This window comes from Epinephelus fuscoguttatus, linkage group LG22 (genome assembly GCF_011397635.1).
Source record: "Epinephelus fuscoguttatus linkage group LG22, E.fuscoguttatus.final_Chr_v1".
Taxonomy (NCBI): Eukaryota; Metazoa; Chordata; class Actinopteri; order Perciformes; family Serranidae; genus Epinephelus; species Epinephelus fuscoguttatus.
In genome coordinates this window covers 2,826,749-2,845,865 of record NC_064773.1, presented here as the reverse complement: position 1 = coordinate 2,845,865, position 19,117 = coordinate 2,826,749, and the positions used below count along the sequence as shown (strand labels likewise).

General features: G+C 43.6%; 1 protein-coding gene across 2 annotated transcripts in view; it reads right to left on the bottom strand.

Moving 5' to 3' along the window:
• shank3b (SH3 and multiple ankyrin repeat domains 3b) overlaps positions 1-19,117 on the bottom strand; it is an 80,302-nt gene that overhangs the window by 33,865 nt on the left and 27,320 nt on the right. For both annotated transcript variants that reach the window (XM_049566941.1, XM_049566940.1), the window contains exons 3-4: positions 796-967; positions 397-600 (exon numbers count right to left, since the gene is read on the bottom strand). In XM_049566941.1, the coding sequence (XP_049422898.1) occupies positions 397-600; positions 796-963 (372 nt within the window). In that variant the 5' untranslated portion in view covers positions 964-967. The remainder of the gene's footprint in view (positions 1-396; positions 601-795; positions 968-19,117) is intronic.

The following is a 19,117-nucleotide window of genomic DNA, read 5'->3' as shown; positions in this document are numbered from 1 at the left end:
AAGGCGTCTGAAAACAGCACAAAGAAAGTGATGTCGCTCCAGGTTTTAAAAGGTTTGATGAAGTCTGATGGGTTTGATGATGGTGATGTCAGGAACATCCTGCTGCCACAAAAACTCACTGGAGCACCAAATGCGAATGAATCCACCGCTGAAAATAGTCCCCAACAAAGTCAAAGTCAAACTACCATGAGGAGCTGTTACTGATGAACCTGTATATTTGTGTTCTTAGAGATTTACGTCCTCAGTAGGAACCAATGGGCTCGGAGCAAAGAGACGCAGACAGGAAGTCAGACAACACTGAGACACTCATGTACTGGTTTTGATCTTTTCGTGGGATTAGTTGACAGGAACAAAAAACACCTTTAAAATGATGCCAACATATAAACTCTACCGTACCTCCAGGTATGGGATGGGCGTGATGGGAGGGAGAGGATACTCCTTCAGCAGCCGCTCCTCGTCCAGAAACTTTCCGGCTCGGCCGTTGAACGCCGGCTGGAAGAGACCATAGTTCAAAACATCCGACAGAGACTGAGTCAACGTCACCAGAACCCTCTGCTTACTGGTCCAAACTGGTAACTCTGGGTCCAACCGCAAACACTTCTGAGAGAGCCAGAGACAGAGGAACAGACAGACAGAGAAAGAGACAGACAGACACAGACAGACAGACACACAGGTTTGTCGTGCTGATTCATTCATTTCCTTTATATAACCTCCACTCGAGGTTATATATATACTGTATATATATATATGCTTATATATATACTGCATATATAACTGTATATATGTGTGTGTTACCGTCTGCTGCAGGTCCGGGATGCCGATGCGGACGACAATGCTGTTTCCAGGGGGCGTGTCATCCGCGTCCTCGTCCCTGGCAACAGCAGAGCCTGTCGGGTTGCCGTTAGTAACCGCCTGTTGCCGCGGGCGATCATGTTTGGTGTCAGCAGCCGGACTCAGAGGCATGTGGCTGAAAAACACACACAGAGCTGTGATGACAGCGTGCAGCTGAGGGAACAGATCATCGTCACATTAATAAAGACTTATTTCAGCACCATGCTAAACTGCAGTGTTCAACCAAAACTTTTTATGTGTTTAATATGTTGTTCTAACAAGAATAGGCTCGATTTTGTTTGTTATTTAAAAAGACAACACGGGGCTGAGGCGGGACAGGAGTGAAAATCCACTCCTGTATCACCCTTGACTGCCCACCCTCCGGTCTCCACTGGTTAGCTAATGTTAGCCGTGTCCACTCTGCACCACCTGGGTTGGATGAGTGTTAATTAGTGGCCGTTACTGCTAGCAATGAAGTCCCAGTGGTAGGCACCCTCCAGTTGCACCCCAGGTAGCCATGGTCAACCCGGTCTCACTCTGAAGTTGTCGAAAATCGCCACTCGGTCAGTGACTTCCGGAGTCAGACTGACAAAAAAGCTGTCATTTCACGTTAGCATGATACCTGGCTGGTCGCTGTTGTTGCACCCGGCAGCGTCAGGAGGAAATACGGTGGGACAACAACATAAGTTAATGCAGTGGAAGTCCAACAACCACCGACTTTCACCTGAGAGCCAGTGTTCGCCTCCCGTAAGGTTGTAAAGCCAAACCCTGTTCTTTTTTTCTAAACGTAACCACGTGCTGTTGTTGAAGGAAAAAAATTAATTCACTGTGTTGTACCGACGTACTGCTTTTATTTTGAAAGAGACTGTATGCAAACTGTACATTTCCTGTGAAAACAGAAGTGTATTTTGAAAACAGACAATGCATGTAACAGGCTGAAGTTGACACGGCGTCCCAGAACGTCAACAACCAACACACCCAGGGTACCTTGGACGCCATATGTGGACGTGGAAAGTTAACGACCAAACGTCGATATGTGACTAAATTAGAGTGGAAACGTGTTGCCACGGTGAGTAAGTGGTGTCATCACAAAACCCACTCTAGCATTGTTAGCTATGCTAGCACCACTAGCCGTGCTAAAAGTCCATTCTCACTGAGGGTGAATATCCGCGCGGATTAAATGTTGATTTCATGGGTTCTTATGGAAGTTTGCACACCGGGGCGGAACTTTCGTGCAGTGACAAAAAGTTTCCGCCCAGACTTTGAACCCCCGCAGAATTCGCCGGTGGAACTACACAGCTGGGCCAATGAAATTGTTTGTTTATAGTTGCGCAGACCCGGGAGAGTCCAAAATCCGGTCAGGCAGGACAGTATGGTAAGGTTGATAAACCTCGTTTCACAGCACCCCGTCCTTTGATAAAAGACGGGATGATTTTATGAACAATAAATTAAAGGACAACGTCTGGCAGTCCATTGTCCAGCTTGGTGGCTGCGGTGAGAGTGGTAAGTGCTAAAGAAAGTTGATGTTGACGCTTGTTAAACTTTAGGTTGCTGGCTCACTGCTGCTGCTGCTGCTACTACTCTGCATGTGCATGTTCACCCACACCCGTTCACACTGCACGGAATTGGAACACAACAACGTGAAATTCCGCTCCGCGTCCGTACCGCGCCTGTGTGTATGGTTAAACGTGGAAAAGTGCTGCGCAAATATTCCGCAAATCCGTCCCGCATTTCCGCATCGCGGCAGTGAGAATGAACCTTAATGCTGCTAACAGCATCAACAGAGTGCACCCTACAACGCAGCCTACTACTAGGGCTGCAACGATTAGTCAACTAATCGGTGACTAATCAACTATTTAAATAATCGTGACTATTTTAGTAGTCGACTAATCGGTTTGAGTCATTTTTCATAGAAAAGTACTATAAAAGTACCCCAGATACTCTTATTGCAGCTTCTTATGTTCAAATATTGGCAGCTTTACACACTCTCCCATGATGGTGCACTAAAACACTTTGGCGTGAGTACGAAACAAGACATTTGTTACTTGCTCACGCCCCCCATTGCCCCGAAAAAGGCACATTCTGTATAAACAAAAGTAGGTAGGCAGCATTTTGCTGCACTCCCTGATTTTGTTTTTATACTGCCAATGCTGAAAAAACACTGATTGGGCTTTCCTTTTTTTTAAAGATATTTTTTTGGGCATTTTTTGCGGTGAAAGTAAAGCGTGGTAGTTCGAGGGTAGATCGAACATATTAACCAACAATTATAAAGCTCCGTTTCTGTTTCACATCGTGAATGGTCCTTTGATGTCATGGAAAAGTTTTAAAATACTGTCCATGAAAATGTGTGTAAACCCTGCATATTAACATGACAGCCACTTGTGCTTATTAGGATTGGAAACACACACACACACACACACACACACACACACACACACACATACAGAGCGCCCCAGACTGAAGGAGTTACATGACAAGTTTTGTATATCAAATGAAGAGGTATCCTTGCATTTTAATAACATTAGCAGCTGGATCTGATTCGTACTTTGTGTCAGAGAGACATTAGCATGAATCTGACAGCCTCCCACAGACACTTCTCACCGCAGACATTTTGCATTTCCAAAGGTGTAAGTAATAACAGCAATAATGGCTGCGCTCCATCGAGGTGTTCCACAAAATGTGACACAGCCATGTTGGTGTCAGTAACAGTGGTGGGATGGAACAAAATACATCTACAGTACTGGACCTAAGCATTTCCATTTTCTCTAAATGTTCTCTAAGGTTTTGGACACAGGACTTCTACGTGTGGTGGATTCTTTTCACAGTTTGTTATTAGTCCTGTCACTGCAGATAACGATCTGAATAATTTTCCCTCAGAGCTAGTAATTAACGACATCTGTGATTTCCCCAAACGAGGCCTCTGTGTTGTTTCCCTCTGATTGTGGGACGACATCTTACTCAGATCGTCTGCTGACTCTGACTCTGATCTGACCTCCACCTTCTCCGACACTAATAATGGCCGCCTGCAGGATGTTACATCACATCCTGTTTTTCAGCCTGAGCGCGCACACAGACTCACACAACACAGAGAAGAGTCCAATTGTTCTGGACGAAAGTTGAAACACCAGTTTTACAGGAAGTTTAGGGACTGTGTGAAAATTATTAGAGAGATAAGAGGGGAGAGTTCTTTCATTTTTCAAGAGGACGCAGCGTTTTAATGTCTGTGATTTGAATTTCTCCTTCTAATGCACAATTAACTTCCTCTGTGAAAACTGTTATGTTTGCATGTTAAAGGAATAGTTCAACACTTCTTGCAGACTTAGATGACAAACTCAACACCACCCACATGTCTCTACACTTGGGGGTGGTGTCCAACGAAGCGTTTTCCAGGCTAGAGTATACTGACCAAAAGCCAGCAGCAGGACGAGGCGCTAAGCGTTCACCAGGAATTAGAAGTGTTCAACTGTGGGTCAACAATGCACCTGTCACTGTCACTTTTTACCCAGCTGTCCAATCACAGTGGAGGAGAGGCAGGACAAATACACCACAAAGACCAACCATCTAATCTTATATGTACAAGATCTGAACAACACTGGAAGAGAAATATGTTAATATACTGTATAAATATTTAAATTTGTCTCCTCTCATGAACTCACATAAGCCAGCTGGTTTGTTCTCTCTCCCGACATGCTTCAACGTTCCTGTCATCTAGAGCAGGTACGCTGCCTTGCACCTACATTTATGTTTCTGTCCCGTATCATAGCAACCACACGCAACCAAAATGGATTAGGTGAAAAAATGCTGCGCCTCCAGAGAGCTCTCACGCTCTCCCAGCTGGGTGTTTCCTGAGGAGCACCCAGTGTTTTGAGCTGGGAGAAAAACACGGCCCCTTAAAGGAATAGTGCACCCATAAATGAAAATTCAGCCATTATCTACTCACCCATATGCTGAGGGAGGCTCAGGTGAAGTTTTAGAGTCCTCACATCACTTGCAGAGATCCAAGGGGAGAGGAGGTAGCAACACAACTCCACCTAATGGAGACTGACGGCGCCCCAGATTCAAACGTCCAAAAACACATCATTGAAACCACAAAATATCTCCATACTGCTCGTCTGTAGTGATCCAAGTGTCCTGAAGCCTGAAGAGCTACAGGCTACAGTGAGTCTAAAAACAGAGTTCAAATGAGGTTTTTCCAAACAACTTTTTATGTCGGGGCTTCAGGACACTTGGATCACTATGGACGAGCAGTATGGAGATATTTTGTGGTTTCAATGATGTGTTTTTGGACGTTTGAATCTGGGGCGCCGTCAGCCTCCATTAGGTGGAGTTGTGTTGCTACCTCCTCTCCCCTTGGATCTCTGCAAGTGTTGTGAGGACTCTAAAACTTCACCTGAGCCTCCCTCGGCATATGGGTGAGTAGATAATGGCTGAATTTTCATTTCTGGGTGCACTATCCCTTTAATATGAAGCTACAAGCTGCAGCTGGTTAGCTTAGCTTAGCATAAAGAGTGAAAACAGGGGGAAACAGCTAGGCTAGCTCAGTCTGGAGCTTAAAAGAAAAACCAATGAGCCTGTTGTGACTTCTTTTTGTTTTAAAACTGTACATAATCAGAAATTTAATGAATTACTAACTAATGCAGGGACGTGTGTTTCTGAAACTTCTGACAGAGCTGTTTTACATCGCCTCCGGTCTTTATGCTAAGCTAGTCATCACCTGCACCCAGTTCCATATTTATGATGTGAGAGTGTGATTGTCTCAAAAAATTAAGGTTAAACAAATACCACATTGAATTCTTTATGCATGTTTAGTTACACAGGATGCAACCAAATGTACTAGTTCAACACTGTTATATTGTTTTGACCTTTCAGGAGAGACAGCCCAAAGAAAATTTAATGTTGAGCTGCTCGTGTGAGAAAATATAAACTATAATGACACTGCAGCTATACCAGTATCTATATATGATTTTGTTTTTCTAAACTGTCTCGGGGGTGTGTCTGTAGACACACCACAGAATGTATTTCCTGTGCCTGCCCTCACAGATTTTGCACCAATATTACAACAAATTATTTTAACAAACTGTACTGAACTACAAATTCACAACCCTTTGAGAACACTAATGTAGAGGGCGCTAACATGGCTGCAAAATAAAGTAAAGTTGTGGGTCGGAAAGATGAACAATGAGCTGAAACTCACTATAAAGGTACATAAAAGTGAGCTTATATAGATTACACCACAACATTTCTGATGATGTTAAAACAAACTCACTGCACTGCAGTTTATGATACATCAAATAAAACAGGGTACATGGGTAAATAGAAAAATTCGACAACAGCCGACCCAAATTCATAGAATTATGCTACAGCCAGAACCTTGGTCAGAATTACACAGATTTCTAAAACTGAACATCAAACAACTACAGCTGCTTTAACTACGTAGATATCTTGATCTTCATTTGTTCGCCATGACCAAGATCTTCACGAAATCTTAACCACCCCGTAGTTTAATATGAGCAGATATCATAGAGAGCAAGAAGGGTAACTTGGGGTTTTGCAGAATCATCCAATATTTCGACACGTTCTCATCCCAAGTCGTCACATATTGGCGCGTTGTCAGTGGACTTTCACGTCTACGTATTCAATCAATCAATCAATTTTATTTATAAAGCCCAATATCACAAATCAGAGTGGAGGAGAGGCGGGTATTACGTGCTATGTAACCTCCTGATCGGGCGTTGGCGTTTCACAACGCCACAATCAACACTGGAACATCAACAAAAGCACCTTTGGTTTCAGCAATAAAGGCACGTGGTTAGGTTCAGAAAGAAACATCATGGTTTGGCGCTACATTCATACAGAAAGCGAACACCGGCCTCCTGGGTGAAAGTCCGAAGTTTGTTTGACCCATCCATTGCCCCTCCTGCCTGCCCTGTAGGGACGTTCCAGCTCCTTATAATATGTCGTTACCTGCAGCTTTTCAACCTGACGCCGTCAAGCGGCGTATCATACCGCAGTGGCAGGTGCCATCCAGCCTTGCTATGAACTGACGCCACACAGCCGTGTATCGTACTGCCGCGACAGATGCTGCTTGTTCGGCTGACGACGTATCATAACACCACAAAAAGTTCCATCCGGTTGCGTTACAAACTGACGCCACCTGGTGGTGCATCATCCCTTTGCAAATGGTGACTTTTGACATCCAGTGTCTGATGCCAAAATCACAGACAAAGCGCAGGTACTTGACGACTTCAGACTGAGAACAGGACGAATAAATACATTCGTGTCTGGCAAAAGAGAGGTCATATAGGTCAGACCACAACATTTTAAATACTTCTATTACCATATTAAAACAAGCTCACTGCTATCTATAACAGATCTTTTAACACCAGGGACTTATCTATCAGAAATCTATCCCATCATCCAACCGGCAGAGCGCTGATCGTTCATATTTTAACAGGCGTCATGACCAGAGAACTGAACGTCACACAGCTGCAGAAGAAGATAATTCTCTGTATCACTGCGAGCGACTCTCATATTATAGTAATTATGAAAGTATTGATTATAGCTGCTGTAACAATGATGTGGGTGGAGAGGTGGGTCTTCCTTTAAAAACAACAGCAACAACAACAACAAACTGAAAGTTCAGCCAGCCCTGGTAACCCTAATAATTTTGGTACGGTCCCTTACCGACAACCTCTGCTGCTGCCGATGTTATTTTCTAATCAACACGAGACAGTTTGATGTATTTAATTATCATCTGTATTAATCATCATTGGTGCTAATTAACACTTGATTACCATTCATGCCTATAGAGCCGGAGCTGAAGTCAGAACTTAATGGCTGCTTCCATTATAATACAGCTGAAGATGAAAGAGACGGAGAGACAGAGAGACTGAGGGAGAGGAGGATGAGTTGTGAGTTGTCATAGAAACTGGAATAGCAGGGAATCCTGTGCTAACCTCACAGTGTCACTCTGTGTGTGCGTGTGTGTGTGTGTGTGTGTGTGTGTGTTAAAAAAAGCCCCCCTGATCTACATGCTCGCTGTTGCTATGGCAACGCAGTTGAACAATTTTCGCAGATCCCGTTTAAAACTACCACCCTACCTGCTGACTCTCTCTCTGTGTCTGTCCTGTCCTCGGGTCTTCTCATGATGGTGACGAGGACCTGGATCATGTGATTGATTTCCAGTATCAGTGAAGCGGTTGGAGTGATTGGAGGTCAGGTGTCGAGGGCGTCTGACATGTGTGCAGAGCGGAGCTGCAGAGCCACTCGTGTTTAAAGGACCAGACTACTTTTACATGTTTTAGCCTCTTAAATACAAATCCTGTGTTCTGTTTGTCACAGCTGACGCCTGACTCTAGAACATGTCGTCAGTACAAGTGCACAGTGTGAGGAAAATACGTGATGCGCATAATTGTTAAACATGATGTTAACAATAGGCCGATTTGGAGTGGACGTCACAGTTATGTCACAGCAGTTGTGTGAGCATCTTAGTGGCAGAAAAACAGCGGAAACTGGAGAGCAACGGCCAAGATACCCGAGATAAAAATGTCTTGTTGGACGTCAGAACAGGAATACAGAAAAAGACCACCTTCATCAATTCATCCATTTTCATCCGCTTATCCAGGGTCAGGTTGTGGGGGCAGCAGGCCAAGCAAACCCTCTCCCCAACAACACCTTCCAGCTCGTCCTGGAAGAGCCCGAGGCGTTCCCAGATGAGATATGTAATCCCTCCAGTGTGTTCTGGGTCTGCCCCGGGGCCTCCTACCAGTGGGACGTGCCTGGAACAACTCTAACAGGAGGCGCCCAGGAGGATCCTGATCAGATGTTGAACCACCTCAACTGACCCCTTTTGACGTGAAGGAGCAGTGGCTCTACTCCGAGCTCCTTCTGAACATCCCAACCCTCACCTATGGTCATGAGCTCTGGGTAGTGACCGAAAGAATGAGATTGCAGATACAAGAGGCCGAAATTGAAAGGGGTCAGTTGAGGTGGTTCAACATCTGATCAGGATCCTCCTGGGCGCCTTGCTGGGGGTGCTCTGGGCACGTCCCACTGGTAGGAGGTCCCGGGGCAGACCCAGAACACACTAGAGGGATTATATATCTCATCTGGTCTGGGAACGCCTCACATACTCACATTTTCTGCTCTTAAATGGAAACTATTATTACTGGGGTTTTTTGTTGTTGCAATGAAACAATATTTGCTATAAGTAGTTTGTTATCACTTGTATTATTTTACGTATTGTTCTTTATCTTTCGGTACTTCTGAGTTCTGAATAACTCTGTGAAAACTTTATTAGGTGAAGGCTTCAAATGAGCCCTCTGGGTTTTTTTCCTCTCCCTGCACTGTGTTTCATTATTCATTTTTTCTTGCCTTTTTGTGTTTTAATTGTGCAAAAAAAAAATAAACTATTATATTTTTGGCAGATATACAGACGAGGAAAAGTTGTGTTCGGGGAGTGCATATTTATTTTGTAACACTGGGTGGCACTTGGACTGTAAATAAACTGGGTTTATTACTTATATATTTAATTTGGTGGTAAACAGACTGGGGATAGTTGTTTACTAGCTGTAAATAAATTTGGGAATTTGTTGAAATAATATGAGTTAAAAGAAGAAATGTAAGAAATTGTCAGGGACATTTAAGTTTTACATCTACCTACTTCTTTTTGGACACGGTTATCTTTGTGTTGTTGTTTTTTATTATGTTTTGTTCGAAATAAAGTTATTTATTCATTATATCCTAAATATCAAAAGTCTATTTAACTTGAGACAAAACTTTTTTTGGTTGAGAAATATAAACGCTGTGGTGCTTTTTATCTAGAAAAACAGCAGCTCCTGTTTGCTTGCATTTATTTATAGGCAAGTCTTTCACTCTCCAATATGGTATTGCCACTAACGTACGATCCAGCGGCCAGTAAGTTCTCTGTGAGTTCTTTTTATCCTCGGCAGAAGTTTGTGACTCGCAGGGTGGATAATTGATCTGCTGATCCGTTCAAAGCCGATCAGATCAGATTGATGGACGAGAGGAGCAGCTGCTGTGAGTGAATGCAAACTTTTAGACCAAGCACAATAAACGGTTACGTTTCAACGCGCCTGACGTTCTGCTGCTCCGTCTCTGCCTTGAGTCTGCTCTGCGCTCCCACAGTGTGGTGAAATAAATAACTGAACATATAAGTTTTCAGTAAAACTCCAAATGAACAATCAAGCTCCAAAAATAGAAAATCACAATATGGCGGCAGATGTTTTAATCTTGGTGGGCCGCCACAAATAAATAAATGTGTGGGAAACCCTGGATACTTTTATCGTTCGGTAGTTTCAGATTACAGGTAATCTGATTATATAACTAGACCACAAATAGAAGTAAGTAGCCTAGATTACATTTTTAAAAATAGTTAGGTTGACATTACATTATGGCAATTTTAAAATCAGGACAACCAGTGCTCCTTTAACTCATGAAAAGTGTGTGTGCCAGATTGAGTTCATTAAACAAGTGCTCCACTTTGGTGAGAGGTAAAAAGAACGGTGCTGAGTGAAGGCAGAAGGTTCAAGCAGCAGCACTCCCTCCAAAACAGCCTCCATTCCTGGCAACATCGCTCTAACTTCAACTTCAAAAACATGCAGCACAAGTTTGTGCCAGTCCTGTTTTTAAAGGCTAATCTGATTTGACCAAATGCACTGAAAATGTTTTGAGACGCTTAAAGATAAAATTTGAGTCTGTCCTTTTGTTTTTAGTTTAAGGTGCAATCACTTTAATGTCTGATTGTGAAGTAAAACAAAAGTACTTAGATTTGATTTTTGATGTTTTAATGTAATAACGATGGGTAATGTTCCTTACTACAACAGCTAGTATTCAGTAATGTATGCAACACCTGGAAACACACATGAAACATGTATGTTGGATCCACTCAGCCCCTCTAAAGTTCTGTAAATGTCTCTCTCTGGTGTTTCCAGTGAGCTTTGAGCCAAACAAAAAGCAAACACGTGAAAAGGATGATGTGAATTTAAACGCTGCAGCTGAGCGGTCGCCTCTCAAGCCTCAGATGTCTGAGCGTCCTTGAAGGCACCGGCGGAGAGAGTTTTCTAAACAGTCCCTGCTCTCAGCTGCGTTTAACCCACGACGATAATTTAATTCGCCATGAAAGTCAATATCCAAAACATGTTTTAAGTCCCAGCAAGTTGATTTTTCGCAGCCGGCTGAAATGAAGTGACTGTAATGAAGCGGAGCTGGCAGGACACACAAGAGAAGCGGCTCACTGACATGAATCACTTCCCTTCATTTACTACAATAAAAGCCCGGTAATTGCAGCGATATTTAACGCTAACATCTCACCCTGCGGAGGAATCCTCGGCACACAATGTCAATCTTTGAAATGCCAGAGGACCAGATTTAAAGAAATTACAGACTCATTCACTGGGTTTCTTTCACCACGCGCTGCCACTCAGGGTCACAACAGGCTGCACAGTGTCCCAGCATGCACCGGGTGGAGGTCACGGACAGGTCGACCACAAACATTCACCTCTGAGATGCTGACGGTCGCTGTGTTTGTAGAGTAACTCTGGTTTTTATATCTGTTCTTTTGTTTTACTCTGACTCTATGTCTCTCATGTTGGTGTCTCGTCAAGGCTTAAAGGGACAGTTCACCCCAACATTGAAAATACATGTTTCCCTCTGACCTGTGGTGTTATTTATCAGTCTAGATAGTTTTGGCGTGAGTTGCCGAGTGTTGGAGACGTCTGTTCTCTCTCCAATATGACGGGACTAGAAGGCTCTCGGGTTGTAGTGCATATGAAAATTCAACATCAATGTCTCTTTCCAGAAATCATGACTCAGTTACTCAAGATAATCCACAGACCTTGCTGTGAGCAGTTTCATGTGGGGACTATTTTCTTTCTACTGAACATCACCCATCAACTGTATCACTGAGCAGAAGGAAGAGTGCATCTACTGCTCGCTCACCTTGCACCGCGGAGCTAGCTAACGTTACAGCTCAGCCGAGGAGGACGGCATTAATGTTTGCATCTTGCTTTATCATGAGTATCACTCATCCATGAGAAGATGACTGGATTGTATTAGGTCCTGTTTCTATGACAACGATTCCAACCGAAAACGGTAAACTTTAGTTACGTTTTGGCCGATTGTTTACACGACAGCAGCATTTTGGGTGCCTGAAAATGCAACGTTTTGAAAACAGGTTCCAGAGTGCAATTTTTTGGAAACAGCGCCATCTCTGTTGTCATGTAAACTTGGATATGTGGTTCCTCTGAGAACAGAGACTTCTCGCACATGCTCATTACGCTTCCAGTCACGAGGCATGTGCGAGAAGTCAACCGTCACAACAACAATACTGAGCTCTGTTTGTGCAGCTCAGCCTGTTGGATTTATCAACGCTTCTCCAGCAAAGTGTAGATTTACTGCAGCAACTCCACCTTGTTGTTCGTCCAGACAAATGTTTGTGCGGTTGCCATTTTGTTTGTTTATACATCACCGCTCTGTAGAAGGAAGCTCATGTGTTGTTTCATTACAAAGTCACACCGCCACCTACTGGCCTGGCATGTATACTGCAGTGTGTTTGGTCATTTTTGCGCATCCGACGATTGTTGTCAAAACGTTGTCGTCTGAACGTGGAAGTTTTTTCAAAACTAAAATGAGAAACGACTCTTTTCAGCGGATTGTTTTCTTGTAAACATGGACTAAGGCTGCATTAGTTTTAGTTAGCTGTACCTAATAAACTGGACAATGAGTGTGTGTTCTGTATTGATCAAAAGTTTGTGATCAGCGGTTATATGAATATTTTTCCTCTTTCCTTCAATAATAATTATGATAACTGATATAATTCAGTAAAGTTAAGACACCAAATGTATTGTTTACATTTCAGAAGAAAAAGAAGTAAATGATTCAAACTGTCATTTACTCGATGTTCCCACTGTGCTGCATTACAGAGGAGAAAACTGAGTGAACTCGAATGTTGAATTTGTTTTCCAGTCCTGAAAAATGTCAGTGACCCCTGATCATTATTCAGGGTTCCTACAAGTTCAGGCAATTTAGACGTAGGACTCTTTCAGACTTTTTTATTTGCCAGTTGGAAGTAAATTTAAGACGAATTTGACAAGAACCAAAATTAAGGATAAGAAATAAATGAATAAATGAACTGATATCAGTTACTAAGAGTTCTGCCCCAATGTTTATTGTCACATTAAAGTCTCAGTGAAACAGACGTTAGTGTCTTTAGCTCCTGATCAGTGCACTAGGGCTGCAACGACTAGTTGACCAATCAATGACTAATCAACTATTAAAATAATCAGTGACTATTTTAGTAGTCCACTAATCGGTTTGAGTCTTTTTTCATAGAAAAGTACTGTAAAAGTACCCAAAATACTCTTAGGTGATGATCACACAGAAATGAGACACGGACGCTTCAAAGACACTTGAAACACTGGAAGCACTTATTCAATGTGCGCTAGCTACTGGCGTCTGACGCTCAAAAACGCTGAAAATATTTTAACTTTTCAGCCTCTACGTGCGTCTTAAAAGAAGCGTCTAAAAAGACGCCGGAAAAACGCCCGTCTAAAAAGACGCCGGAAAAACGCCCATCTAAAAAGACGCATTGAACGCCGGTCAGACGCACTGTATCATAGGAAAATAATGGTTTTACTGGCGTCGCGTTTCTAGCGTTTCATCTCGGTGTGATCGCTCCCTTATTACGGCTTCATAACGTTCAAATATTGGCAGCTTTACACACCCTCCCATGACGGTGAACTCAAACCCTTCGGTTTGAGTTCACTTCGGAGCACAAAACAAGACATTAGATGACATCATTCTGGGGTTTGGGAGAGACAGACCGACGTTTTTCAACATCTAGTCTAGTCTGAGTGGGCAGAAATTCGCTGCATAGATCAGCCTCTCACTGGGCGGAACGAGCCATCCGCTGAAGTCCTGCCCTACCACCTCTGGTTGCAGTTTTCAACACGTCCTTTACTAACTTTTGCGGTGTTTGATCTTGCGAGGATGTAGCAATTTTTCTGCCATGGTTCGCGTCCTGTAGGAGATATTTTTGTGGGCGTGTTACACCAAAACCTGTTTCCCCCCGGCAACATTTTTGCAAGCGCACCGTTGCTGTGGCACCGCCCAGAACAATTGTGATTGGTTCAAAGAAATACAAGCAGCCGGGGCGTTTTTTTCTCCACTCTTAAAGTGAGAGTCGGCCCAGCCAGACCTTTCTTTTCTTGAGAAAGGTCTGGTGAGCGAGACTATTAGTCGACTAATCGAAGAAATAATCGACAGATTAGTCGACAATGAAAATAATCGTTAGTTGCAGCCCTATAGTGTACAATTACAAAAGGGATTTGACTGGACTGCTAAAAGTGGGTGGGGTTAGAGATTAGCGTAGCTACAGTGGGCGGCTCGTTCCACACACACCTCCCTTAGCGTTAGATCAGGAGGAGGACGAGGGACGAATGAATAAATGAATGACTGAGTTATTTAGATTAACAGAACTAGCTCTGTGTGCCTGCAGTTGGTGTCGGGCCGTAAGTAAGGTCTTATTTTTAGATGAATTAATGTAACCCTGTTATCAAACCGCAACGGTGCAGCTCGGTTCCTAATACTGAGTAAGAGTGTTTTTCTCTGGGCCCTCTGCAGTCTGCTCAGTGATTCAACTGAAGAGCTTTAAACTGTGACTTGTTGGTCCGTAGCTCGCTCAGCTGATATTCCAAGAGAGCTAACCTGAAACTGACCTTCTGTTTCTGTTGTGAGGAGCTTTGCTAAAGTTCATTCCAGCTTGTTAGAGGCGTTATTGTGCAACCTGACAGTGAAACAGGAACCTGTTAATATTTAACACATTTTGATGCTAAGCTTCTTTTTGATTTCTTCTCTCATTCAGCTGCTGATCAGAGGGATCTTTGTCTCTTTCAGTTGTCAGTCTGGCTGAACCATCCAACAGCGTTTTGTTCTCCATGTACAAAACAAACCCTTCATAATAAATGACGTGTGTTAGTAAAGAGGTCTTTCTACAACCTGAAAGCATCAAAGAGCATCAGACATACAGAGGAGTCTCTCACTCATCAGACATGAACAGCTAATAAAGATATAACACTGTGTATTCTGACTCTGGCTGGTCAGCGTGCAGAGAGGACACAGTTTTATCAGTTCTTTGCTTTTGTTCATGTTCTGTAACAGAAACAAAAGCTGCGAGCTGAAACCCGTCGTTGCTTTATCACTACAGTTCACTACATTTGTTCTCAGCGTGTTGATGAACTCCCTGTTTTGACAGAGCAGTAAACACAGAGCCCAAACAACAGATTAGCAGCTTATGTAATCCTACTAAACCGTATCTGTGGTATAAACATCCCAATGACTCGTTTCTGTCCATTTCCTGCCTCTGCAATCAGCTCTGAATTGTTGGGTTTGATTTTCAGCCTTCAATTGTTTCTCTCCACTTCAGAGAACACTTCAGATCCACCAATCAGAGGCTCTGAATCACCTTCCTGCCATTTAAAACAAAACCTCCACTTCTCTGAGGGGGACGTTAGCTGACAGAGAAACACTGAGCTCCACAAGTCGAGATCCTGACAGAAACTCATCTGAAACAAATGATAATGTTTTCTCTAGCACTGATAAATGTGACGAGCAGCTCCCACCTCCCCAGAACCTCCCTCTGAGTCGCTTTAACGAGCCAACAAACACTGCAAAACTGACGAAGCACTTCTGAACAACCCTGGAGCTGTCGAGAGTGTTTTCCATCTTGTGTTCTGCGAGTCTTCGACCTGCTCTGAGGTTTTGAACTGAGAAACTCTTATTTGCCGTAACAAAGAAGAAACCACAGAAACTGAAAACCAGTTTTGGGGCTTTTCATGCATCAGTGCCCGGAATAAAAGCTCATCAAATCCGTTTGATGGATTAACCTTCAAAATGAAGGTAAAGATAAAAAGCGAGCCAGCTCTCAGACAGCTGTTCAAATATGAATCTGTGACACACACACTGTTGTGAAAGAGCTCAATTACACATTTCTAAAATGATAATTCCCAACGTTACAGTCGTCTGTACAGCGTCAGTCTGGAGGAAATAACCTCTCACACACTGGAGGGTTTCACTACAGAGGAACTGTTCTGCTCATTCACACTTGCATTATGGGTTTCTGCTCCAACATGTTCACATGCTTCAGTGTTCAGAAAACACTTTATTTTCCACATACTGTCCATGCTGCAGCACTGAATTCATCGTCTGTTTCTTTAAAGCCCAGTTCAGACCAAAGATTCACGACCAGACTAAACCGTTTTAGAACGCTGCACAGAAATGTTGTGAGCGGTGTAAACTGGACGGTTTGAGCCTTGTACAACTCAGCTGATCAAATGGCCGGCGGCTGGTTTTAAAGCACGACACCTGTTTCAACAGCCAATCAGCTTGTAGTAAAGCCCGTTGGTCAAGTCAAAATGACCGCATGGTATGTTGGCTTGCTGTAGCAGGTGCCCCGTCCTCGCCGAGCCCTCTGTTTACGTCCTCACGGTGTGCCGGTGTCAGACGGTGCTGCTGCTGGCTGTATGTGCTTAATATTTCTTCAGATAAAATCGTAACCTGGAAACCTGGAGATGCCCTGCCCCTAGCAAATTCGAATTTGCTCTGCACGGGGATCTGACCCCGACGAGCAGAGCCCAGTGAATCGCCATTGGACCAATCAGATCAGTCCATCTGACAGAGGTGGGCTCTATGAAGACAGCGCTGCATCGTAGGAGTTGAAAAGTAAACAGCCAAGATGGCAGCTGCTGAAGGACCGCGTCCATTCAGTTTAGCTTTGGAAGCCAACTACACTTATCTTTCTCCTTGAGAGAGGAACAGAAGACTGCCCTAGAAGCCTTCGCTTCCAGGAAGAACGCTTTTGCCGACAGGATACAGCAAAAGATAATATATCAGTTAGCCCCACTGGTCGGCAAACACATGGCGCTTAGTGCAATGAATACGTCAACTTGTTTTTTGCTCTGATTGGCCATCGTGCTATCCAATTGCGTACAGCGGCATTTGAAATGCCTCAGTTAGTGCCGCCCCTTGGGTAGGAATGGTGTATCGGTGAGGGCCAGACTCAAAATCTTTCTAGATTTGAGTCTGGATTTCCAGGCTAATAAAATCATGTTGTGAATTTTGGAAATGATTGCATTTGTCTTTTTTTCAATAAATTTTGAACTTTTGGGGCTGCAACGCGGTCACTGGTGGTGGTCTGCTATTAGAAATGTTTGCATCATACGACCCTTCATGTAAAGTTTGTGGATATAGTACATCATTCTCGGAACCCATCGGTTGTATTCAGCGTCTGACTTCTGGCAGACGGCGATACAGCCTCTGGGGGCAGACCCCCGATTTTTTGGCATTCTGGTTTGATTTGGGGCGGAGGAGGCGAATTTCCGTTTCCGACTTCCGTTTATATATCAGTAAATATGCTGAACCATTGCGATGAACTCAGAGTTTGCAGTGACGCCAATTATGTTCCGCCTCGTTAGTTCACACGGACCGTTTAACCTGGCAACAACTGCAGCCGGCTCAAACGTGATTGGTCAATATCATGCGGACTACAAACAGCCTACAACCGGAAAACAGGGCTCTTCCGCTCTTCTTCCGGAGGCAAGATCTCCAGGGTTTGCCTACAGACTCTACAGTCACTGAATGTAGAGTCTGTATATAGAGACTAATAGTACATGGACATACTTTTTTTTCCCAGTGGATAACTCAGTCACGACAAGGTAGATCTAGCAGCTAGTTATGTGTTTACATGCGTGGTATTTATTCAGTTTGGGAAATCGGACCATCTCTACAAAGCATTAGCGTTAGCTCAAGTTGGCTGGCTGACTCGATGGGGACTAGCAATCATCTCTGTGGCTAGGGTCATTGGGGTGGACCTACTTGCTGGAGTAGTAAACTAGGTTTCATTCCACAGGAGTGAGCCTGAGAGAGAAACAAGACCAGAGAGTGTGATTGTCTGTTTTTGAAGTGTAAAGAAAAGGTCTGTACTGATTTTTACTTTAGGCCTTGGTTTTTTTGAAACAGCAACAGATTTACAGAGCTGCCCCTAAAGGTCTGGGTAACTTCTACTTACTGTGCTAGCTGGATATGCAGCGTTTAGTGCTCTGCAGCTTTTTTTTTTCGTCATCTTTATCTCTTATTTTCTTACATTCTTGCTTGTATATTTTCACCTTCTATAACTTGTGTTTTACTGTTTAACGCCGGTAAGAGAGGGAAGTTGTAGCGCATTTGCCCTTGTTGGCCACCGTATTCAGAAAATCGAAAATCGATTTATCGTGTCAGTCCATGTAAACATTTTGCTCCAACTGAAATTGAGAATTTCTCAACATGGGACTAACACACCCAGATCATGTGACTCCTGCATGTATACAGTCAGTCAGACCCAAACCGGTCGAGTCGCTCTGAGCATGCTCCGAAATCTACATCCAGAGCCGTGACTTTTTGGACGGACCAAATGTACAGAGCTGTAAAGTTGTCCACCATGGTAGCAGTTAGCTGCTAGCTAACCGTAGCTAACTTGTTTGTCCATTGTTTGGTCTGTGACGTAATAGGTCAACAGGAAAAAGGTCCAATACTAACAAGCTGAAAGGGGGCATATCTCCACCTATCGTAGAGGAGTCGCACATACTTGGCTCAATAAATGGATTCCCCTCCCGTGCTTGTATACTGGGACAAGGACAGTAGGCCAGTTAGATGTCCTCGTCCAGCTGGGACTGTAGCTCCACTTCACTGTGACTGGAAACGTGCTGAGTGCTAGGTCCCATGTTTCGTTGCTCTGACAGGTTGTAGATCTATCCAACTGTGCTGAGGGATTTTGATCTAAGGGCACTTGAAATAGAAATGAACTGAGCGGTCCCAGACTAACTTGCATTTGCGATTTGGTCTCATGATATCGGGCGACTCATGACCCAGCCCCTTTAAAACTGAACATCAAACAACTATGGAAGAAATTCAGCCGGATACGTAGATCAGGACTTAATCTGTACATCTTCTAACACCAGGACAGTTCATCTCTCTTTCTTCTATTTGTTTAAAAATACTACGTGATATTTTTATGCCTGTATCTGAGTTAACAGCTGAAATATAATTAAAAAAAACAAGGCGAGACCCCCCACCCACCAGGACGCCCATCCCTTCCTTGGTCTTCCAATCTTCCTTTTTATGTTTCCTTCCTCCTCTCCTTCAGTCTCCTAATACTCTTCCAACAGTTGAGACTCTTTCTGAGAATCCGACTGTCACACCTCAGTACACAGAACACTTCTGCTATTTGCAATCA